The sequence below is a fragment of the Apus apus genome, chromosome 1 (assembly GCF_020740795.1).
Source record: "Apus apus isolate bApuApu2 chromosome 1, bApuApu2.pri.cur, whole genome shotgun sequence".
NCBI lineage: Eukaryota > Metazoa > Chordata > Aves > Apodiformes > Apodidae > Apus > Apus apus.
Window position 1 is genome coordinate 59,272,396 of NC_067282.1, and position 24,436 is coordinate 59,296,831.

The following is a 24,436-nucleotide window of genomic DNA, read 5'->3' on the forward strand; positions in this document are numbered from 1 at the left end:
TGCTACCCTGTAACACTACTCCCAGGCAATGGGAATTTCTTCCCCCTGGAATCAGAAATTCATTCTTTTATGTACTGTGTGAGTTTACACTTTGTTTTTAAACCATGCATTTCCAGAACTAGGCAGAGTCTCTGCCTCTAAACAGTGGTATGTATATACTCGTGAAAATTCCAACAAATATTTTTCATTACTCTTAGCCATTTGTGTGTTAATATATTATATGAAAACTTAATTCTAATTATTTTTTTTGCCACCTCCAGGGAGTGCAAGGGCCAAAGGGCCAGAAGGGGGAGCCCTATATACTGCCACCGGACATCGCAAGCCGATACCGGGTACGTCTGTAACTCCTGTGAGTTATTAATCATCAGTACAGTGTTACAAGCAGATGATGGAGAGTTAATTTTTATTACACTCTGATGGATGCATCCCAAGAGGCCCACTTCGATTCTGTGTAGGTTTTGTGAGGCAGCTTCTGCTTTCTCTGGTTACAGCAAGGGCTATCTGATATACAGGGGGAAAAAAAAACCAACTCCACTCAGTTACTTGCAAGGAATTCCAGCCTACGGGTAGATTGCAGAGGCACTGGGGATGTTTTAGTTCAAATATTACCCTCTTTATGCAATGACTATCTTGTGTCATTCATGGCAAAATCATTTCTTTGCCACAGTTTTGTCCATTGAATGATTCTATTTGATACTAGCATCCTTTCTGTGTAATCTTCAAGCAGGAGTTGGGTTGACTTGGGATAAAATATGTTTCCATATATTATTTAGTTATTTAGAGAAGCCTGACTATTCCTATGGGTGCTTTTACTGTATCTAATTCATAAAACTTCTTCTGTGATCACTTGTAGATTTTCTCATACATGTAGTCTTGTATAATTTGAGGTATCAGATAAAGATAAGGGGTTAGATATGCTCTTAGAGTATAAAATGTGACAAATGTATGTACAAAGCTACATCTGAGCTGTACGCAGCACGGAAGGGATCTCTTGACATCCTTCACGTATATTTTGTGCCAACAATGAGGGCCAAAATAGGTTTTTCTGTTGACATATTTTTAAGTTGCCTGTATTTTTTAATGGAATCTTACTTGAAGAAACTCTTTAAATGTGCACTTGCTAGTCATTAGGAATGATTAAGCAATGTTTAAGAATTGCTCTAGTACTTACCCAAGGGTGAATACTGACACCTGTATTCATTTCAGAAAGTACTTGGTTCCACATAATACTCTTGTTAACTAAACTCAAATTCACTAGGATGCTGTTCAAAATGATTAAAGGTGTCTGGACTGAATACCGCATTATTTATGCGTATTGGGACGTCTTTGCACTAGAACATTTTTTGATCCAATTTCCAAAAACATTTCAACATGTACTGCAGTTAAAGTATGTGGTCACTGAAAACAGTATGTTCCAAATGCTTTTAGTGACTCAGAAGAGAATCAAAACGATTTGGTAATTCCCATGCAACTCATGAAAAATGAGTTTGTACATTTCAGCTAAGGTTATAGCCCTAATTAAGCCATTGGTTAGATAGGATTTTTCAAAAAAGAATTGAACGTGGTCTGTTTTCCGATTCAGCCTTGTAGTTTGGACCCTCAACTTCCCTAGCCAGCTTAATACCCTCCTACTGTATGGCTCGAACTGTAGTACATATGGGAACTACAAACCCCACGGGGCCCACATTTGGTTATCTCAACACATGTATTGAGAGCATCTGTATGTAATGGTTTGTGTAGCATTCTATGCTATGATTAGCTTTTGGAATGAGAGAAAAATTAAGGAGTGAGTAGAAGATTTTATTAAATTTTGTATGTATTATTTATTGCATTTTTTACTTTGTTTTTTTAGGGCGAACCTGGGGATCCAGGGTTCAGTGGTTTTCAGGTAAGTAGTATTACAACAAATGTGATGTAGTGTCCATAATAACTGATATCAGAAAAATATTAATTGATCGTTGAATGTTGGTTTTTTTTTTAATTTAAAGGGACCTCCAGGTACACTGGGTATTCAAGGACCCACTGGCCCAAGAGGGCAGCGAGGAAGACCAGTAAGTACATTTAAAATAGGTTCTGTAGAAAATAAACCTAACAGAATAATTACCTCAGCAAGTTCCATGGTGTTTGATTGTAACCTAGCAAATGAATAGAATAAACAGGTTAGAAATAGAAAGTAGGTGTCCTTGGATGCAAAACCTTTTAAAAAGCACTGTGAGACACTGATTCTACAAGTATGAATATTGCAAAAAGAGGTGTTGTTTATTTTACCCTGTATGGCTTTTGATTTGTAATGTGTTTCTTTAACCTCCTTGAAAGACTCTGGTTTGCAAAGATTATTCAGTGCTGTCCAGTTTGCATACCCCTACACTGAGTTATCAAAGATATCAGGACCACAATATGTTATCTTTTCTGCTCCTAAAGGGTATCATAGAATCAAAGAACGGTCTGGATTGGAAGAGGCCTTAAAGACCATCTAGTTCCAACCCCTCTGTATGGGCAAGGACACCTCCCACTACACCAGGTCACTCAAAGCCCCGTCCAGCCTGGCCTTGAACACTTTCAGGGAAGGGGCAGACATAGCGTCCCTGGGCAACCTGTTCCACTTTCTCACCACCCTCACAGTCAAGAATTTCTTCCTGAAGTCTAACCTATATCTACCCTTTTCCAGTTTAAAACCATTACCCCATGTCCTATAACTTTTTGCCCTTATAAAAAGACCCTCCCCAGCTTTCCTGTAGGCCCCTCCAGGTACTGGAAGGCTGTTATAAGTTCTACCTGGCACCTTCTCTTCTCTAGGCTGAACAACTCCAAGTCTCTCAGCCTGTCTCCATAGGCGAGGTGCTGCAGCCCTCTGATTGTTGTTGTGGCCCTCTGGACTTGCTCTAACAGCTCCATGTCCTTGTGTTGAGGACTCCAGAGCTGGACACAGTTCTCCAGGTGGGGTCTCATGAGAACAGAGCAGAGGGGGAGAATCACCTCCCTTGACCTGCTGACCATACCTCTTCTGATGCAGCCTAGGTTACAGTTGGCTTTCTGGGCTGCAAGCACTCATTACCAATGCATGTTGAGTTTTTCATACGTATATTAGCTCTTCACACTTCCTACAGGAGACTGGATAGATAGTACTCTTTGTTAGTATTTAGAACACAATTTTATTTTTAAAGTATCTGTCAGTAATTTTTTCCTAAATCAACATTTACAGCATTGACATTGACAACTGTTATGGGATAATTATTTGGGAAGGTTGTGTTCTCACCATACAACATTTTCTACATACTTGATTGCCATGGTTAATAGTTTTATGGGTGAGAAGCAGATGTTCAAATCCAATGTATTTCATTTTCTTCAGGCTTGCTTTATTTCCTGTAAGACAATTTTATAGCATTTGGGTTTTTGTTTGTTTGTTTGGGGTTTTTTTCAAAATTCACTTCAGACCTGTTCTACATCACTGATTTGAAGGGGAAAAAAAAAATCAGGGCTTCTTACACACAGCCTCCACAGCTGTTTTCAGGGACACCTCCCTCCAAAGGAAAAAAAAATAAATCAGGGACTAAATCCACAGCATTCTAAGCTTTTCCAAAGTTAGTTTTCTGCAGGGGTCTGTTTTATCATCTGACATAAGCTGCACTTTGTCTTTTGACCCTAGTCCTCCTAAAGGCCAATCTCCTCAGTCCCTTCGTTACTCTTTGTCTAGAGTGAACCCACAAAGTTCATGAGCTTCACACAGGAGCCCAGCCCAAAATGCTTCATGTTCCCAGTGCTCTGTCTTGGATGTTAGGAGTGCTATGAACCATACAATTTCTGAGCACGGTGACCACATCCCTCTGGTTGTCATCTTGGCAACATCTCTTTTGGACACTCTTCCAGAGTGAATGGATCCCCACCATCTCCAAATCTTAACAAAGTATGTCCAACTATATTTTCTATCTCTAAAGCTGTGACTCACCATTGGGAGGGACCTGAGAGCATTTCCCATTTCTGAGTTTGCATTGTTCCTCTTCTTTTAGTCTTAGATCCCGCACATAGGCAAGCATGACTCCCTAAATCCCTACAAGGCCCCCAGACAGCGTGATGCACAGTGTGTCTGCCCACTAGATCAGGCAGCAGCTCTCAAACTACTTGACCAACCAAAACTGATTCAAAAGTCATTTTTTTAAAACAAGTCTATTGTTCCTGCACACAAAAGTACATAGCAAGGCAGAGTTGCCGACCAAGTTCAGGTCTTACCTGAATGTAACTATCTTTTCCTTGCAGTTAGGGCTTGATTTTGCCTAACCCACCTTTGTGGTTCAGTAGATGGACGATTCCATCTGCAGCTCTCTCCCTTTTCTATGCCTCTTGTTCACCATCTTCTTCTCTGAATAGCTCATGCTTCTTGTTCACCCCACTTTTCCTGCATTTGACAGAGCTTTTAATGAGTACAGCCCATTTGAGCTTGATAACTACCATAGCTGACTGAAGAAAGACAGGCTGTCTCTCCCGTGAATGGCTTTCCTGCTATTCTTCTTATAGGACTCTGGCAGGTTTTTTTCCTGTTACAGGTCCACTTCCCACCATCTTCCTTTGATTTCATTCTGTCCAATACCAAGTAGGTTATCTGAGATGCATATGGTAGTTCAGCTCCCCTTACAGTCAGATGCGGTACCAAGACACCAGTCCAGTGAAGCACCTAAAGATGTGCTAAACTTCAGGTATGTTACCAAGTCAGAATCCTAAAGCAAAATTCTTATTACTTGAAATAAAAATGGGATTTCATTTGTTCTAAGCTAGGAGACTGTTACTCTGTTGGGAAAGGTTACAATGTGACCTAGGTGGTTATTTTTCAGAACAGTAAACACAGCTAATACAGTGAGGATAGCATATTGAATGCTGAGGAATACACTGGCTTCTAAATATATTCTTATATTTCAGACATAAAGTAACTGACCTCTGCGTGCATTGGTCAGAAAGCAACAAGTAACTTGCTCTCCCTTATTGTGTTTCCCCAGGGACCACCAGGGCCCCGAGGACCACAAGGACCACAAGTAAGTCTTTGTGTCACGGTCGTTTATGTTGATTTTGTGTCACTGAGGTTTATCCAAGACCCACTTGAAGGCAGTAAAATAAAGAACCACAGGCTGCACCAAAGACAGTGTAGCACAAGACCTTCTGTGTTGGCTGCATACCACAAGAAGTTAATCTTAAACTGGGATCGCCTACCCTGAAAAGATTAAACCAGCTCTAGAGTCAGATTTAATTTGCTACCATAGTCACACTAGCTTCCCATGAACAGAGAATCCTTGCAGTCTTTGCAGTATTCAATTATAGCTCAGAGGGAAAAATATATGAGTTCATCGTTCCAGCCCACTTAGGTATTTTTATTTAATATTCTGTGCTATTAAAAAACTTGCAAAAGAAATGCTTGATCTTTTCATGACATTACTCAGTGAATGACTCAAAGTCTGTTGTAAGAAGCACAGGTAGCACAAGATTTTAATTTGAGTTGTCTTTCTAAATGTTTAGGTCTATTAAAATACTTTTAAATCTATAAAAATGCTTTGAGGTAAACCTGCCATGTTACTTGATTGCAGTTCTTCAGTGGTGTCCTACAGACTTGAAAACCTGAAAAGGCCTTTAAGCATGTTTAAACTTCAATTTTACATTAGAAAACTGAGTCGTACACTTACTAAGTCTTGACCTATTGTTTTTACAGGGCAACAGGGGCCTTGGATTCTATGGAGAAAAAGGTGAACAGGTAAAAGAAAACTAACGAAATAATATCACTACTAAAGGACAGGTTGCTGTTATTTGCTATGTATAAAGGAACCTATTTAAAATACTGTCTGAATTTCCAGTTGTTTTATGTAATTCTAAGAGGAAAACGAGTGTAACTTTAAAATAATGATAACCTCCATAAGGAATGTATAGCTGAACTAACTTCTACATGTCTAGGTCTATCTGTGCCCACATTTACACCAACACAGAAGTAACACTTCTGAAATTTTACAGCCATATGAAGTGATAATCATTGCCATCATGCTGGAAACAAACAGGGCAAGAGCAAGTATCGCTGTATGTTAATCCCAGCATTAAAAAAAAATGTATCTTGTTATCAATTTATTCAGAGGTATAGAACCATACTCCTAGCTGGGGCAAATCTGTATTGCTCCTTTTGTTGCAGTTCCTCAGACTCTCTGCTGAGCCACAGCTTGATGAGGTATTATGACTATTAATAAATGTACCCTTCTGCTATCCCTGCAGGGCCCCCCAGGTCCTCCAGGTCCACCTGGGCTTCCTACAAGAGAACTGATGGCTGCTCCTTCTGACAAACACAAGGTAACTACAGAGTATTTTGCCAAAATACACAAAGAACTAAGAGCTCTGCAGTACCAACACTAAAATATTGTACAAATGTGCTTTTACATATAAAACTTAGCAGACTTTAGCATATAAAAATATAAATCTGCTACTTCCCCACAGCTTGGATCATGAAGTATTTATTGAAACTGCAGTGGTTAAAGTCATTCAGAAAGCACTTCTCACAGACTAGAGGTGCCTCAGGCAAACTTGTTCTTTTTGTTCTGGCCATCACTCACATCTTCTTATTTTGCAAGCAGAAGTAACTGCTGAGAAATTATTCAATATCTTATTTTTCATATCAGTGAGTGGAATTATCTTCCTGTAAAAGAAGCTTGTCTTTAGGGAAGCTTATTGTGTTTGTTTACATAAATGTTCTATATGGAGCAGATATTTGTACACTTAAAATTAAAGCGTGTTCACACATATTGGAGAAATCTTTAACAGCAAGATGTAGTTTATTCACATCTGTTGCTTCTTACTGGTAGCAGAGGTATTTACACCTTGTACCCAGATATTCTGTATCAGACAGCAACCTCTAGACCAGTAGTTTTTCATCCCAAATTTGAAGTTCGAAGGTCCATGTGGCTCATTAAATTTCTGCAGTAAGATAAGTAGATTGGTGTGATACTGAAAGATCTAAAAAAGCCTTTGACAATCTGTAGTCTGCATAAAGTAACACACATGTTGGGATTTCCTTAACTAAGCAGAGACGTCCATGTATGAGCGACTTACCTGGAGTGCCTTTGTATTCAAAGGAGGTACTGTCAATAGAGCAAGTAGAATTTAGGCTATGATTTGTCTCATCCTAACAGAAACTTTTACTTTTGATCAGACAATCCACAGATCATCAGTAGGTAAAACTGAGCATTTATTCATAGGCATTGCTTAGGCACTGACCAGCCAGACAGCTACAACCTCAAGTGTTCACACTCCTAGAAACCTTTTTAAAAAAATATTATTTTTTTTTAAAAAAAGCAGCTTTTAAAATCTTACAAAAGCATGCATTTCATATGGGAAAAGTATGCAGAAACAGTGCAAGAGTGGGATTTTTTCTCTTGACAAAGATTTGTCATTTTGTGTTGCAGAAAAGTTACTGAAATGTAAATGGGTCTGCCAAACATATCTGAGTACTTTTTCTTTATTGTTAGGGTGAAAGAGGAGATCCTGGACAAAGAGGGGAAGCTGGAGTTCCAGTAAGTCAAGTGGAGAAGAACAAAGACAAATCATGATATTGGAATTAATACTGGTGCACTCTTCATTGAAATGCTATGGAATGACATAAGCAGAGACATCAGTTGTTACTTCAGAAAACCTGAACAACATGACGTGCAGTAACTCCACAGAACAACCAGTCATTCATTCTCTTGCTGGTTTAGCAGAATAAGGTTTTCCCTCACACACTTTTTAATTTTAGCTTTAACTATTAATAAATGTCCTTATTGGTGCTGATCTGTTTTAAAATTCCTCTACATTTCATTAAATAAGTATATAGCAAAATTTTCTCATTCCTTTTCAGTCTGTTCTCCAGCACATACAGGCTTTTGATCTCACTGTTTATTAAGTCTGTTGAGTAAGTGGACAGTAATCCCATGTGTTGCTGTATCATTTCAAGCTGTCAACCAGGCTTGACTGAATGTGGTTCAGTTAACTCACAGGCAAACTCTAGACTGTCTAAATAGCTTTGCCATGGAGTGGTTCCTTTTTACTTCCCAGAGTGATTTAAATCTTTCTTTACCAGTCTTTACCAATTAGAGAGACTTTACTGAGCATTTTGCAGAGCTTTATTTTCTCAGATGGCCTGGTCAGCTTCTCCAGAAGGTTATGGGAGAAGGTTGCAGTGTGAGCCCTGGTGCCCTCTGTGTGTGAAGAACTAGACAGTTCTTCAACTGATGGTCAAATTTTACACATGCAGAATTCTGTTGACCTCATTAGGAAAACCATAGATTTTATGATAATGTTGCAAAAGGGGATATTGTGTTGTTGGTTTTATTTTTATAGTAGGACAGATAGCACCATGCCTGTGTTTGCCAGATAGCTCTCTGCAGCTACAGTTTGGGCTTAATCTGAGTTGCTTGATTGTATAGCTGAACAATAGCTTTGGCTCTTCTTCAGAGTTGCAGCCACAGAAGAAACAGTGAAGGAGGGTATGAGGGAAACCTTGTCCTCTCCCTGATTGCCTGCTCCTGCTATTGTTATGAAGCAAGCATGTTACACTTAATTTTAAGGACAACAGTTCTTTCACTTGTAGCTATTAATAGATTATCCATGTGTTACAATGATGTTCCCTTCCTGTTTAGCTTTCATAAAACAGTGTTACGATTTTTTTGCACGTAATGAAGAAATATGTTGAACTGACTTGTAATGTTTCCTAGGGTGTACTTCTCTATGCTCCTGAAAAAGGTGAAGAAGGAGTAATAGGCTTCCCAGGACAAAGGGTGAGTCACTCATGAAAGGCAAAATTCACCCAGCTGAATGTGCAAATCCAAGTCGAGAGTTTGCCTTCAGGAACAGATTAGCAAACTATAGAAATTATAGTTCCTCAGCCCACCAGGCTGTGGCCAGCTCTGCCCTGCCTGATAGAGGAAAATTAAAAGGCCATTTTGAAATAGTAGTGGGAGGAGGGCCCCATGGTACTCACACGTATGCCTGTATCATCATTGGGAAGCCTTGTTCATCTCCTAGAGCTGTGCTCACTGACCACAGCTCCTGTCCTGGTCCTCAGCACAGATTGTATTTCATGGTTCCCATCTTAGCTCTTTTCAGACCATGGTTAACAAACATGAGTTTGGCTCTGGTTATTTTTGACTCCAGAAAAAAAGCTAACTTAAATATGGCTACCTTGTAGTATCTACGGGTGCCTTTTTTGGGGCAGTGTTTCTAAAGTGCAGTAAACAGTGCAGTAAAAGTAAACAGAGTGAGAACAATACTCAGCATACATTTAAAAAAAAAAAATGTCATCCATCTTTAAAACTTTCATGGTCAGTTCACAATGTATTGATTAAGAGATAAAAACCAAATACCAGATTAGATAATGGTTTTTAATCAGTAGGGTGTTAGGATGTCTTTTATTTTGCTAAATTTATTGTGCCTTCATAGGGACTGCCTGGCATCAGTGGTTTTCCAGGACTCAGTGGAGAAAGAGTGAGTATTTCATACAAGACTGTTGTTTCTACCACGTATGTAGACAATCTGTCTGAGAGTAAGCTGTAGAAGACAAATTTTGCCTGTAATTACACAAGCTGTAGTCTAACAAATATCAGCTGGATTCATCCATCATTGCAATTTTGGGTCAGCTATTTTTCTCATCAGTGAGAAAATAAATACCCCTATAATTAAAGTTGGTCTTGTTTAAAACATGAACGTGTTTTAAGAGCACTGTGGGGATGTGTCATTTCAATTGTTCTCATTACTGCAACCATGACTTCTATAATTGTCTTCCTACATGCAGAAACTTCATTTTTTTAAATAGCTTTCTGCAGTTGTGTTTGAGATATATGGCTATCTTGAATATACAAAATAAGAAGAGAAGGAAACTGATAAATATACCAGTTACATCTCTGTCCCCATGGAAACACACCCAAATACTTTAAATAGCTTTTTGTTAGACAGAGAAGAGCTCATACTGTCTGTTGGTCTCTGAAAAAAGGCTTCTTCAGTCAGCACTAGAAGTCACTTCCATGAGGTATTCTAATTGCTGTTGGATGCATGACTTTCCCATGCTTCTCCATCCTTAGTTGTTTAAGGATTTATCCTGCCACCAAGACATAACAATAATAACGTGAAACACATGGGACATGGAAGTGCATTAAATACAGAAAAAAAAAAAAAAGCAAATTGATTTGATCCCATCACAAAGCCTAGTGGTGTGGAAGGGAATATGCTGTAAGTGTACATGGAGAGACTGATGAAAAACCTGCTCAAGTCTGCTGGTTGACTTTAACAGAAGTTCATGTTCCAGTCAGAAAAGGTTAGTGCCTTCCCCTGTAGAAGGTGGATCATGGCAATTATTTTTGTGGAACGTACATTAGTTTGGACAGAGTGTTATTGTACAAATTGTGTATGAAAGAGGACAGCCTACTCAATGTGCTGTTCACAACGATCTCCTTTTTGTTGATTTTTGAGCGATTACAGTCTTAAGCAGCAAAGAAGGGTGCTTCAGTCCTGCCTGCACACATTAGCTGAAGCGGCAGCTAATGAGGAAGCTTCCGGCTTTACTTTTAGACCAGCAGCTCCACCTAGTGTAAAGAGATTTTACACCTGATACTCAAGAGGCTTATTTTCTGATGGTGATGTACAATTGCCATCATGGAAAAGTCTCTGAAGCCTGTGGTCCATTTTGGGGCATCTTGCTGAGAGCTGTGGTATTTGTAGTGCTTCAGAACTGCAGGAGTAACTTACAGAGCTGGTTATTAACATTCGAGTTCTGTGTAGGATTTGTACCCACTGTGAAACCCAGGAGATGCTGAATTAAAAAAAAAAAAAAAAAAAAAAAACAAAAAAAACTAGCTAATAATCTAACTGGTGTGAATTATATCAATCTACTGGTCTCAGTGAAACAGTGTTAATTGATACCAGTTTATGATCTGGCTGCTGTTTTGTACTAAAAGCTCACCTTTTTAACACTAGTCTTATTCCTGAGTATATATGAACGTTTTCTGTACATAAGAAAAGTGGTCAAGAGCTGAGTATAGTACACAGAAGAGATCATCTCTTCTGTATCAGCATCACTGGAATCTGCACTTCAGTCTGTGCACCCCCAGCAGCTGAAATGCACTGTCATGTGATAGGATGTACTGTGTTTTACCATCCATTTTAATCCACATGCTTTGGATTGGAAACTTTTAAAAGAATGAAGTGGGCAGGACCTTAAATATTATAGCATTAGCTGAGGTAGGGATGGAAAATTTTCTCTGGGATGTGGCATGCCCAGGGTTGGGAGAATTGGATGAATGCACCTTCTGGACTGGTCCCGAGTTCTTTTTATTCAGCCAGAGAAACCCCCTTTGGCCAAACAGGCTCCAGATGCCTGGAACACAGCAGAAGGGACCTATGCACTCCAGTGCTGTTTCACTACTCACTGCTTGTATTCCAGTGAAAATATGTCTACTCATAATGATTCAGACTCATTTACTCTTCTTTTAGCAGGTTGGTGTGTTCTGATTGCTTGGCCCACATGTCTCAGGGTCACCTGGCACAGAGGGGTTCCCCTTTCTCCTCCCCCATCCTGGAACCTCCTTGGGTTATTGAGTGTAGGTGCTCCCTCCATCTGTACCACTGCCAGGAGTGACAGAGCCTGCAACACAACAGGTCCCTCTGGCCTTTGGTGGAAGTTGGGCTTGGTTCAAGAGATGGAACATCAAAACATGAGACTTAATGGTATTACCCAAATTGCTATGCCCCAGGGAGATGAACTGCTTAGCTCCGTTGCACAGTTTTCACACTAACAAATAATTTTATTTTATCTCTGATAAAGGAAAAGTCAATCATTTTTATGTGTATTTCAGGGTTTTCCAGGATTTGATGGTCCACCAGGCGGCTATGGTCCTAGGGGAGGCAAGGTACTGCTTTACTTTCATCTGCTAGAAGCAATAAGCCAGATGTCATTTTGCTTTCTTTTCTTTCCTGTCACGTAAAATCCATTGTGTTTGTCATCATTGCAGAACCAGTTATGTGATTGTTTAACTTGAAATCTCAGAAATTTCTTTTGAAATTTTGTTTATTTGTGTTTCATGGGCATGCCTTTCCATTTTTAAAGAAGTTCTCTAGAATAATGTACTCAGATGTGATATTTCAACCATTGTTAATAGGGGGAGCCGGGCGAGATGGGTCTTCCAGGACCAGTTTCCTATGTTCCTTCCCGCATCCCAAGGAAAGGTACATCTTCTTTGCCTAGATTGTGTATCTCAGCTGCCCTTTACTACCTTTTACATAGATCAAAAGCACAAAATTCAGAGAATGAATCTCCTTAGAAAACTGTGGTTTGCTAAACTATCCCAGAAGGTATAATTGCTTTCCGAGAGAGTGGCCTAATCACTTTTTGCAGGCAAGTGGCTTCTTTGTCTCTCCTGCTGAAGCTGGGTTGCTATACAAAAGGCATTCATGCATTCCTATATTCACAGAGAAGAAGCAAGCAAAAAATGGATGTGACTTTGTCATCTAGTGAAAGGAAGAATGGGGGAGTCTGTCTTAAGCATCCTGTTTTAGAGACTCTGGATAAAAAGCAGCAATGGCAGCACAGCAGAGACCAGTCTTATAATCTAATAATCAGAAAGAAAAATAAGTAGAAAAGCCTTAAGGAATAGAAGAGGATTGGTTTTCCTCTTTTTAAAATTGATATATTTCCTTTGTGATCTTTGCCCTAGGCTTGTAGCACCCACTGTCAGCAGTCCTGCAGAGCTCTGGTGGCTCTAGCTGGCCAGACTAGAAACATGTAGAAGGTGGTATCAGATTGCCAAGGCCAAAACTATTCAAGAGAAGGTGCCAGCAAACAAGAAGAATGATCATATGCCATTGCCCCAGCCTGTGTCCTCCTGCCAATGAGTTTACTAGTTTTGTTGAAAGCCATAGTCTGACAATGATCATTCCCTTCCTGCCAGAGAAAGGGGACAAGAGGCCCAAAACATTGTTCAAATCAGCCAGAATACCCCGCCAGGCTTTTAGGAGCAGAAGAGACTGTGCTAAAGCAGGAACTTCTTGTAGGAGGAAGAGAGACTCTCCTCAGGGAGCTTGTTTTCTGTGCTTCCCAGGAACAATGTAGCTCTAGCAGCATATTAGTAAGAGCTGAGGGATATTCTTCCTCCTGGGCTTGGTGGCTCCACACCATTCTTGTCACAGGCCATGCTCAGCTCTCAGGTATTTGGGCTTTACAGAAAAGCTGATTTTATTCAGACTGAGGCAGCATGAGGAAGCAGGTTTTTGCTTTTATAAAGCTACCCTTAAAAACAATTGTAAATTCTAATATTCTGGAGCCCTTGTAGTTTCACATGTTTACTTTTAAAGAATTGAGCAATCTGCAGTGTATCACAAGTAGGCACTTGTGGGTCACAAACAGCATCACATTAACATGTTTTGTGGAACTCGGGATGTCTTTCAGGTGTAAGAGGTGATCCAGGCTTTCCAGGAGTTTCTGGACTACCAGGAGAACCAGGAGAGGCAGGAGATCGTGGGCTGCCTGGTCTTCCTGGATTCTCTGATGGTAATATCCAAGCAACACATGTTCCAACTGTTTAACTTCATAGCTAGTTTTACAGTGATCCAGGATCGGGATGGGGGAAGTACACGTGCAGACCATGGAATATGCAGTGCAAAGTGGTAGATAGCTAACTGGTGGGGCTAAAACCGAGAGAAGGACTTTCCTTTGGCATTGATGGGGTTCTGTCAAAACAACTGAAGTAAAGGTGATGACAGAGCCTTGATTCAGATTTACTCAAGTGATAAGTGCAGTTACTATTTTTGCTCTGTGCTAAATATCTCCATTATTCCTTGCACACTAGATGCAGTTACATGATCTTTCCCTTCTGCTGCATCAACAGCTCTTTGAGCAGCATTTTTAAGAAATTGTTCTGAATTTCTTCCCTGGTTCTGTTTCAGTGGATGCAGATAAGCCAGGATTACCTGGAGAAATTGGCCCAAAAGGTGAAAAAGGTGAAATAGGATCTCCAGCTTATCAGGCAGGCCCACCTGGGTTTCCGGGTAAGCACGGCACACCAGGACTCCGTGGTCCACCCGGTCCTGCTGGAGCCCCTGGTAAGTTCATGAAGAGAAATGATGAGAAGTCACTTGAACATATTTGCTTATTTTAAAGATAGCTGTTGGCAAAGCAAAGTGAGAAAGTAGATTGAGGGGATGAAATGAAATTAAATGGAAGGTGGGGAGGGCATGCAGGTGAGAAGTGTGGCATGCTCATCAGTGAAGGAAAGGTTTGCATGTTTTTTAGGTGTTCCTGGCAACATTTGAAAGAAAAGGTCTGTACTGGGCTGGGGGAGGGATATGAGTGTCAAAGGAGTGTCTGAGAGGGCTGGATTTTTTCCTTAGTCTGGAGAAGAGAAAGCTAAGATGAATTTTATTGCTATCTTGCCCTACCTCTCAGTGAGTCATAGGGAAAATGGAGCCAGGTGCTTCATTAAGAAGCACAGCAACAAGCAATGATCACAAACTGCAACAAGAGAAGTTCTGCTTAGATATTAGGAAAGCCTTTTTCACCATGAGGTTGGTCAGATTCCAGAAAAGGTTGCAGGAGGTGATCCCAAACAGGTTGTCTGTGGTATTACAAAGTAGGTTGTGCTGAGAGAGAGGAGCAAAGGAATTCAGGATGAGAGAGAACAAAGAATGTCAAGGATCATCTGCCACAGCAGATGAAAGTTACTGAGAACAGGTGTGGGAAGCTGTAAAAAGAGGGAGAGGAAGAGAGCAGGGGGTAGACAGCAACAGGCTGGGTTAGACAGTAAATGATGTTAGGGGAAACAGAAAAGGGCAGATGCAGTGTGACTCAAAGGAATAGTGAGGAAAGAGAAGAACAGTAAATCTACAGTAGGTTAATTTATATTTTTATTTAATTAAACTTCTAGGTCCTCTCTTTGGATTAAAAGGACATGAGGGGACACCAGGTAGATTTGGTGTGCAAGGTTTTCCTGGGCAAAGAGGACCCAAAGGACCTAAAGGTAGGTTATAAAATATAACTTGATAGTTAATCTGCTGTTAAGCATTGTGTAAAGCTTCCATTGTATGGAGTCTGTTTATTGATCTATGATGTGCTTGGGGACTGATGAATTTGATCTGGGCTTCACACAACAAGGAAACATTGTGTTAGTTTCTTGTAAGAAAAAAAAAAAAGTAGTTTTGTCAAGTATTTGAGAAACTACTCAAGTATTCTTGTCTATATATAAAGTGGATACAGCTGAACATCTATTTGTTGTGACAGAGCATTCTTTCTTCTCTCTTCAATCCTTTCCTTAGGTGAAGAAGGGGATTGCAGTAAATGCCTTGTGGATGAGGAACTCAGAAGGGGCTCTACTGGTCCCCCTGGCCCTCCTGGCTTTCCAGGAACCCCTGGCCAGCCTGGGAGGAAAGGAGAACATGGTGATCAAGGACCACATGGTATTCCTGGCTACCCTGGAGCTAAAGTGAGATACTTTTTTCTTTATTGTGCTGTTTTATATGCCTGGAAGGAAAAAAAACCCACAAGCTATTCTCCATGGAAAATTGATTAAAAGTATGATTCCTCTCTTTCTGTGCCACTTGAATAGCTTTCAGATTGCTGTCTACAAAATAAAGAAAGCCAAAAATGGCTAGGATGGAGGTGAATATAGGATATTTTGGGAAGAGCTAAACATTCCCACATAATCCAAAGTCCTCTTTCCATTTAAACAAAACTGTTTCAGAAGAACTCTTTCAAGCAGCCGTAGTGCTGGGTATGATCTGGCTATCTAGAATGGTAACAACTGCAGTAGTAACTTGCTAATAAGATGCACATGTCAAACTGATGAAATGTGAGGTTCTTGTTTACAATACATTAAGTCTTCCTAGAAACCACCATTCAATAACCCTGAGAAAAGAGCTTTGCTTGTAATTACTTGCTTGTTATTCACAACTAAAGGTGCTGTAATTTATGGTATGCCAACTGCATACACAGTCAGAACTGACTTTAGGAAGTCATATCTCTCAAGATTTTAGAATGAAATCTTTGTAATACTGAGCTTAAACTGATTTTGTTTATTCAAAGATATCAGAGCAAACATACATAACACTTTCAGTTAGTGCTTTAGGCTCTTCTGAACATCAAAACAACAAACTCACTCACAACTAGCTTAAGTTTGAGACTTTTTAGAATTAAAAGAAAATATACTTTGAGTTGATTGTGGCTGTCCAAAAAAAGCAGAAAAAAAATTATTCTTGGTGATAATCCAAAATACTTTTATGAAAAAATCTGCTTTCTAGAAGTCATGAAAAAAATTATATTTTCAGGAAGTTGAGTGTTGAAACTTTTGTAGAACTTGAAAAATTTTAACTGGGTTTTTTGCCTTTTAAATGAAGAATTTTGGTAACTTCATCCCAGAATTTAAGTTACTGAAGAACAGACAGTAGTATAGACATACACAGACATAGCATAGCAAAATATCACTCAGCAGCAGAACCCTGACTTTATGTCAGCTTTTGGCCTGCACCAAATTCAAACTAGAACAATTTAGCTTAAGTATTTTTGGTCCGTATTCTTAAGCAGAAGTGATCTTATAATTCTTTGAGTACATTGAACAAGTTACATATATGGACAATAAGTGTATTGAATCTAGATCAGATCTGTATCAATTTAATGAAATGTATCCCAAGCAAAGGGAATTTTTTTCCTATGGAGAAAGAGAAGTTAGAAACAGCTGTAAAACCCTTTGAATAGACCTGTGTGCTACATGGCATTATACACAAGCTCTAAAACTTAAAATCAAAATAATAGCAATGTGATCATCCTATTAATGCAGGATTACTGCTGAAGATTTCTGCAGTCAGATAGTCAGTGAAATAATTCAGCATTATATTAAGATCCTGAGATTTGTTTCAGCCTGTAAAAAGCAATTGTCAAAAGAAGCATCTTCACTGTGGTGATAGTTGTGGTTTCACTGGCCATTAAAATGCAGTTTGCAAGTATGTCCTGGATAAAGCAGGATCCTTATACTCAAATCTGATCTACCACTTCAGAATTACAGAAGTGTGAACCTGTATTATTGAGATGACCTGCAGCTGAGATACAGTTTCCAGACATGCTTTTCACCCAAGAAAATCTTGGAGAATGTCAGTAAGAGGTAGTGATGTAAAAGACACCCTTTTACATAAGGAATGGAACAAGAATCTTTTAAACAAAAAATCAATGCAATAGGTACCTTCCTTTCATTCAGAGGAGATCCTCCCTTGACCTGCTGGCCACACTCTTCTTAATGTGCCCCAGGATACCACTGGCCTTCTTGGCCACAAGGGCAGATTGCTGGCCAGAGATAACTTGTCCACCAGGACTGCAAGGTCCTTCTCCACAGAGCTGCTTTCTAGCAGGTCAGCTCCTAACCTATACTGGTGCATGTTGTTGTTCCTTCCCAGGTGCAGGACTCTACACTTATTCTTGTTGAACCTCATTAGGTTCCTCTTTGCCCAGCTCTCCAGTCTGTCCAAATCTTGCTGAATGGCTGCAGAGCCTTCAGGTGAATCAGCCAATCCTCCCAGTTTCTTAACATCAGCAAACTTACTGAGAAGACACTCTGTCCCCTCATCCAGGTCATTGGTGAAGATGTTGAACAGGACTGGACCCAGCACTGATCCCTGGGGAACTCATTAGTTACAGGTCTCCAGCTGGACTCTGCACCATTGATCACTGCTCTCTGGGCGCTATTGTTTAGCCAGTTCTCAGTCCATCTCATTGCCCATTCTTCTACCCCACACTTCCTGAGCTTGCTTATAAGGAGTCATGGGAGACAGTGTCAAAAGCCTTGCTAAGGTCAAGGTAGACAACATCCACTGTTCTCCCTGCATCTACCCATTCAGTCACAACACCATAGAAGGATATCAGATATTAGTCAGACACGATTTCCCCTTGGTAAATCCATGCTGGCTACACCTGATAACCTTCTTCTCTTTCATGTGCATAGTGATGACTTCCAGAATGAGCTGCTTCATAATTTTTCCAGGGGCAGATGTGATTCTGACTGGTCTGTAGTTTCCTGGATCATCCTTCTTGCCCTCTTTGAAGACTGGAGTGACACTGGCTTTCCTCCAGTCCTCAGGCACCTCTCCTGTTTACAATGATCTTTCAAAAATGATGGAGAGTGGTAGAGCAAAAACATCAGCCAGATCTCCCAGCACTAGAGCATATTGCTAAAGACTCAGGCACAAGAATTGAGAAAACAATCACAGAAAGTAATAGGAAAGCAGTAAAATTCAAGGAGACTTTTTTTTTTTAAGTAGGACAGTAAAAATACAAACCTTGATTCTTATTTCTTAAATTATTCTGGGGGGTTTTTTGTTGATTTTTTTTTTGTTGGTTTGTTTTGTTTTTTGTTTTTTAACACCAGGGATTTTCGGGTCCAGTTGGATTTCCTGGACCAAAAGGACAAAAGGGAGATTCTTTGCACATAACTACTAAAGGTAGAGTAAAAAATCATATTTGTATTTTTATATTATTGTAACTTTCATGGGATCTTGGTGTCATAATAAAAGGTCTCTCCTTCAGGCACCAAAGGAATCCGAGGAGATCCTGGTCTGCCTGGTATCAGAGGTGAAGATGGTTTCCCAGGCAGAGATGGATTTGATGGTTTACCAGGACAACCTGGCCTTCCAGTAAGTAGCAAATACAGCTAAATCATTTCCACCACACCCGGTTACTTATGCGTATCATTCTGAGGGGTTATGATCACCAGGCTATTCTCTCACTGATAATGATGCACAGCTAGATTGGATTTCCTGGTTATTGATATATTAAACATCAGGTTTAATCTCAGGTTTTTTAGAACAATCTTTCACTTTTATTTCCATTTTATTGAAACAACTAAGTAGCATAGCATACCCCATTTAGGCCAGCTTGTTAATATAGGGTATTTTGTGACAATTAGTGGCTTATTAGTGACTGAACTTCCAGACCTTTGTTACAACTGAGTTAAAAGCAAAATTTACTATAATTTTGCATCCTCAAAATGTAGGTTGTGTCATCATATATATGTTTAATAGAACCTGACATAACTGACTGTAGCCATCTAGAAGTTAAACATGAAGCCTTAGCTCATTTTCCAAGCTACTTCTGTAGGCAAAAGAAAGTTGAATACTTGCAAAAATAATTTATCTTGCTCATCATAAATGCTCTTTTGGGCCACTGGGTTTCTCTTACATCATATTTGATGATGGGTCAGAGCCATATCATCCAGTCTGTACCACAGTGCTTTTTACTACCAATAAAGATGGTACTTTATGGTACTTCTGAAGATGGAAACATTTTCAAGTGATGTTCATAAGATGTTAATAGTGTAGAACTATCACTAGAGGAACAGATGAAAAATCTGCCCATTTGGGTGCAGTTTTTTGTCAACTTTTCTCAAGGTCTCAGAAGTAAATGACACACCAGAATATCTCCAGCAGTGCATGAGGTTTCCCCAAAACCCAGCTTTTCAGGAAGGGCAGTAAGCCTCCCCACAGCAGCAATCTATGTTGGCCAAGTGCCCTTCATCCCAACAGTTTTAGGGGAATGCTCCCTCTAAGAGTGCTTTTCTCATGCCATATTTGCCATGGGATCTAAATGGAAGTCATTATTTCAAATATATTTCACTTGCAATATTGATTTAAAGAGCTGGGATGCTGCACCTAAGGAGATGCTGCCTCTAAGATATTATTCATTAATGTAGTTCAACTGTTTGAGTTCTGTTTGTTTCTCAGAAAAGTCAAGAGTGACAACCTCCATTCACTTCCTGCAGGGTGATGCTATTAGAGGTTTCCCTGGTGACCCTGGTTATCCTGGCGAATTAGGCCCAAAGGGCTTTCCAGGAGAAGCAGGCCTGCCAGGGGAAGGACTTCCTGGTCCAAAAGGGTACCCAGGTCCTCCAGGTGACCGCGGACAAGATGGAAACCCAGGACCTCCAGGTCTGCCTGGTGTGCCAGGAGAGCCTGGCCAACTAGGTAAGAGACATCACTCTGACTTACATCAAAGCCACAGGACATTGTTGCTGATTCATATGCAATGTCTGTACAGCACACTGTTGAAAAGGTAGCATTAAGTGGGGGTTTATGTGGGTAAAAATGCATTGCTTGTATAAGTTATCCAGAAATCTTAAAGAAGGAAATGCTTCAGAAGTCCCAGTAGTTTCATGTCAGTTATTGAAACAGCGTGAATGAATGTCTTAGTGCCAGCAAGTAACATCTTTCAGGTTTCAAGTAGTTGGAGGCAATGGAGCAATGTCTATGATGGAACAATGTCCATGATGGAGTACTCACGGGTGGTTTTCTCTGGTCTTCCCCATCCAACATAAGCTTTCAATAGACCAGAGAAAGTCATGTATCCATTCTTGAGAGCTCTTCGTAGTATCTCTGCAGCTTTCCAAGTCCCTTCCAGCATAAGAATGCCAGGGCTACGTTCACAAGAGATCAGGCTCTGAGTTTTTCTGCTCAGCTTTGAGCTGCCTGGCAGAATATTCAAGCCAGAAAAGGCACTTGCCAACCGTACACAGTACATGGGACACAGCCTTCCAGCTTTGACAGGGCTAGTTTCAGGCCTGGATGGAATTAATGTATTTATAGAGAGTCCCAGTATGTTGCAACAAACGGTTTGTGTTGTACATATGCATAATATATAAGAAAATACATTTTCTGATGTTGTAATAGACATTTCAGTTAGAATTGAGAGCATTTTACTCCTTTAAATAAGAACTGTCTTTTCCTATTCTTTGCTTATAGACTGTGGGCAAGTCATTGAAGACTTTTCTAGAGGTGATGGAAGCGAGCCAATATGGTCAGGTACTGTACATACAAATGGCTTGAATATTTTTTTAATACTTAGTCTTATGCTGCTCTTATGGCTTGATATTTCCTTTCTGATGACTGCCTGGGATGCTCTTGATTGTAAACTGATAGTGAGCATCAGATCACAAATAGCCATGCATATACTGTATGTAGCTCTAAAGTAATTTAATCAAATTGAACATATTCTAAAATTATTGCATTTTCATCTCTGCAATTTCAGAGATCTTGTCACTCCTGAGTGTTTATTGTGACAAAATAATTATTGCCCTAAATCTGTAACACCATTCCCAGAAATTGAGTGCCCAAGAAAATTGAAGCAGCTTTTTTTAAAGAAGAACTTCAAGTGAAGGTTTTAAGTGCAGTTTGCCATGTAAAGAGAAAAACACTTCATTTGTACTAATAATTGACTTGATTGCTTCAGGGTTAGGAATTGCTCTCAGGGAAACAAAGTATCTTTCTTACTGTGAAAAATACAGTCATCCATGAGGTTGGACTACCCTTCCCATGCTGGTCTAACTGGAGCATCCACCATAGTCCCTGTAAAATAGGCAGAAAAACAGCTCTTGGAGTGGAGCTCAGCTTGAGTGCTCCCCTGAAAATGCCACCTGTATTTTTTTTAACTTTTTTTTTAACTAGGGTTTTACCTGTTGATGTCATTCACCTGCTTTAATGATGTTACCTCAGCTGCAGGCACTAAGCTGAGGAGAGGCAGCATATGAACTCGTATGGTGTGATTAACCCTCTTTGTTTGCAGGTGCGGGCTGTGTGAGGCCACCAAAGGGATCCCAAGGCAGACCAGGGCTGCCAGGAGCCACAGGTAACATTTTGCCTTCATCTTTGTTTCCCACATACACTACATTTTGATGGAGATCTTGGCAGATCAATTAAAGCTGAGCCTTAGCAGGCAATGAGTTTTAGAAATTACAGTGGAGGACAGTGGTAACTAGAAGCCAGCAGAGAGATCCTAGCAGCATACAGTCCACGTGGCTGCACCATCCCTGAGTTAATTCTGGCTTTGCTACTGAGCATCAGCCATGAAAGAGAAGACAGAAAGGACAGGCCATTTGCTATTCTGCAAATGCAAGTAAGTGACAGTGTACAGAGAGAGTCCTCGACATTACTGGTAGAGAGTGTAACAAGGCCTCTCAGAGCTGACTGGGCATCCTCTCCTCTGGGAGAAGGGTGATCAAAGGTTCCAATGGAGGACTGTGGCAAATCCTTCTTATTGATCCTCTTTCTGTGATACACAGACCCCCCTCAGCAGGTGTGAACCTGAAGTCTTCAATGTGACTCAGTGTAATGGGATAGTTGTCTGATGCAGCACAGTTGTGCTGTCTGCAGCCGTGCACTCCTTCCTAGCAGAGCTGGTCCACTAGCCCAGAAGGGCCATCTCATGATCCTGGCCTACCCAGCACCAAGAGTTCCCCACCTCTTTCCAAAAGGAAGAGGATGAGGAGGTGTGGTCAGAGTCTGAAGGACTGTGTGAAATGGGAATTGAGAGAAACTCAAACAATGTGTTGCTGAGTAGTCATAACAGCTGACCTTGAAGAGGGGACCTCTGACCAACACTGATTGTTCCTATAAGCTTAGGTACTCCCAACCTAAGCTATAAAGCTGTTTTTCAGTAAATATTTCTCATGACCAGCTATAAAGATGCTGACAAAACCCATAACTGGGTCCTTCAGAGTTTGGGAAATATAAAATTTGTGATGCACGCCTTCCTGTGCCCTCTATGCTTTAGCCAAAGTCAGAGATCTGGACTATAAATTTGAAGGTCAAGCTTTTTTTTTTTTTTTTTCCCAATACAAGGTTATTATGGCTTGCATGGATTGATGGATTTATTTATCACAGACTAATGGATCTTGAAAGGGAACATTTTTTTATCTCTGTTGAAAGATGTGTATCTCTGATCTGTGTTTCCTTAGTCATAATGCCTTAGTTCATTGTTTGGATCAATGCTTCTGAAGGTTGTTTTCTTTGCCATCTTTGTAATTTTTTCTGAGTACAATGACTTGTTTATTTTTTCATATGATCTCAGGTTTTTCTTTCAGTGAATACAGCTAGATTTAACTCCTACCCATAAGTCTGCTGTAACACAAGTGACACTGTTTTTGCATGGTTTATATTTTGTACTCTTGGTTAGCTCTTTGAGAAATCTTTCTCTGTCTTTCTCAGCTTATATGCCGTAGCAATTATAAGATTTTTTTGCATCCCTTTCCTCCAAAAACTGGAGAAGGCCCCTTGCTGAGACCAGTGCAGGATCCTGTTCGTAGTTTACTTTCCAACCTGAGGCAGGACTGAAGCTGGAACTCAAGGAGGAAAAAGACATCTTACAAATTTTCACAGCTTCTTGTCTGTGTCAGTCTAGTTTCCTGGAGCATAATGCCTACAGACATTCTCTGGATTGACACAAAAACACCCAGACCTCCTCTACAGTCTTTTCGTGGGTTGCTTAGAGTGTTGTCATTTTGTCCACAAGATTTCCCATCACCTTTTCAGCCAGGATGGGGCTTTGCTATAGACAATCAAGTCTCTCAGTGTCCTAGGTGCTGATGACACCCAGCACCTCAAGCAAGGAGTCATCTTTATAGTCCTACATCCTCCTGTCCTTGTGTTCCTTTGAAATTCCTGGCAGCATACACAGCCCACTCTAAGTTACACCTTGGTTATTCATTAGTCTTAAGACCTATGTGTTTACTATTGAATGTTCAAGTTTTTTTCTGTTTCAAATGTACAGCTCGAGCACTTGCAAACTCAACAGCAGTCTAACATAAAAAATTTTCCTTACTACTGTTTGGTACAACATGTTAACACCAATTACTGAAATAATGTGGAAAGCAGTGGTTGCATTCTCTGGGTGTTGCCTTCTTTCTCTAATATGGCTTGTCAATTAGTGCAATACTGAACAAAGTGAATAAAAGTCAGTTATTGCAGGTGGGAAACAAATGCATGTGGGTAAGAGGCACGGTAGAATTTTTCACTGAGACCTGAAAGCCTAGGATTTTGCCTTTTAATTGCTTCCTCAGAAGTTATTGTTCGTATCGGGGAGAGAAGACTAGTCCTATATGGCACTGGGGAAAAGCTGATTGTTCTGCATTTGCTATTTATGTGCACCTTATTTGCAGTGTTCTTAAAGGTTTTCTTCTCCCTTTAACAAACAACACCTAGAACTGCAAACAGGCATGGCTAAATAATGGAAATTCAGAAAACTAAAGTGGAAAAAAGTCTCAAAATTCAAGTGGTATTTTCCTTGGTTTGTCATAGTCAGAGATGGAGAGAAACTTGCTTTCAGTGTGATAAATAAATTAGTTGTAATCCATGGTGATGCTAAGCAACAACACCTAAAATGTTAAGGCATGTTGTTGACCTTCAAGCCTGAGCTGGGAATTTAGAGTTCAAAGAGCTGGGGAGGGTAGGGAAACAAAGCATTCCACAGGATTTATTCTCAAAGAACTTAACAAAAAAATCTTTATCTTGGAATACAATTAATTAATGAGACTCACACAATAAAACTACTACATGTGAAAAAAAAAATAATTAAAAATGTAATCTTATAAATTTAACAAAATAATCCTATAAAATGACAGTAGGTTTTGAGATGTTAAGAAACAGTATT

The 24,436-nt window shown here is 40.0% G+C and overlaps 1 protein-coding gene across 3 annotated transcripts in view; it reads left to right on the plus strand.

The window, feature by feature from the left end:
- Positions 1–24,436, plus strand: part of COL4A2 (collagen type IV alpha 2 chain) — a 144,282-nt gene that overhangs the window by 94,371 nt on the left and 25,475 nt on the right. For 2 of the 3 annotated variants that reach the window (XM_051615916.1, XM_051615926.1), the window contains exons 8-27: positions 261–332; positions 1,853–1,888; positions 1,989–2,051; positions 4,989–5,024; positions 5,693–5,734; positions 6,241–6,315; positions 7,488–7,532; positions 8,712–8,774; positions 9,436–9,480; positions 11,844–11,897; positions 12,147–12,213; positions 13,433–13,534; positions 13,930–14,085; positions 14,907–14,999; positions 15,295–15,461; positions 18,390–18,462; positions 18,548–18,654; positions 19,779–19,980; positions 20,755–20,814; positions 21,575–21,637. In XM_051615916.1, the coding sequence (XP_051471876.1) occupies positions 261–332; positions 1,853–1,888; positions 1,989–2,051; positions 4,989–5,024; positions 5,693–5,734; positions 6,241–6,315; positions 7,488–7,532; positions 8,712–8,774; positions 9,436–9,480; positions 11,844–11,897; positions 12,147–12,213; positions 13,433–13,534; positions 13,930–14,085; positions 14,907–14,999; positions 15,295–15,461; positions 18,390–18,462; positions 18,548–18,654; positions 19,779–19,980; positions 20,755–20,814; positions 21,575–21,637 (1,621 nt within the window). The remainder of the gene's footprint in view (positions 1–260; positions 333–1,852; positions 1,889–1,988; positions 2,052–4,988; positions 5,025–5,692; positions 5,735–6,240; positions 6,316–7,487; positions 7,533–8,711; positions 8,775–9,435; positions 9,481–11,843; positions 11,898–12,146; positions 12,214–13,432; positions 13,535–13,929; positions 14,086–14,906; positions 15,000–15,294; positions 15,462–18,389; positions 18,463–18,547; positions 18,655–19,778; positions 19,981–20,754; positions 20,815–21,574; positions 21,638–24,436) is intronic. The other variant, XM_051615936.1, reaches the window with a different exon arrangement.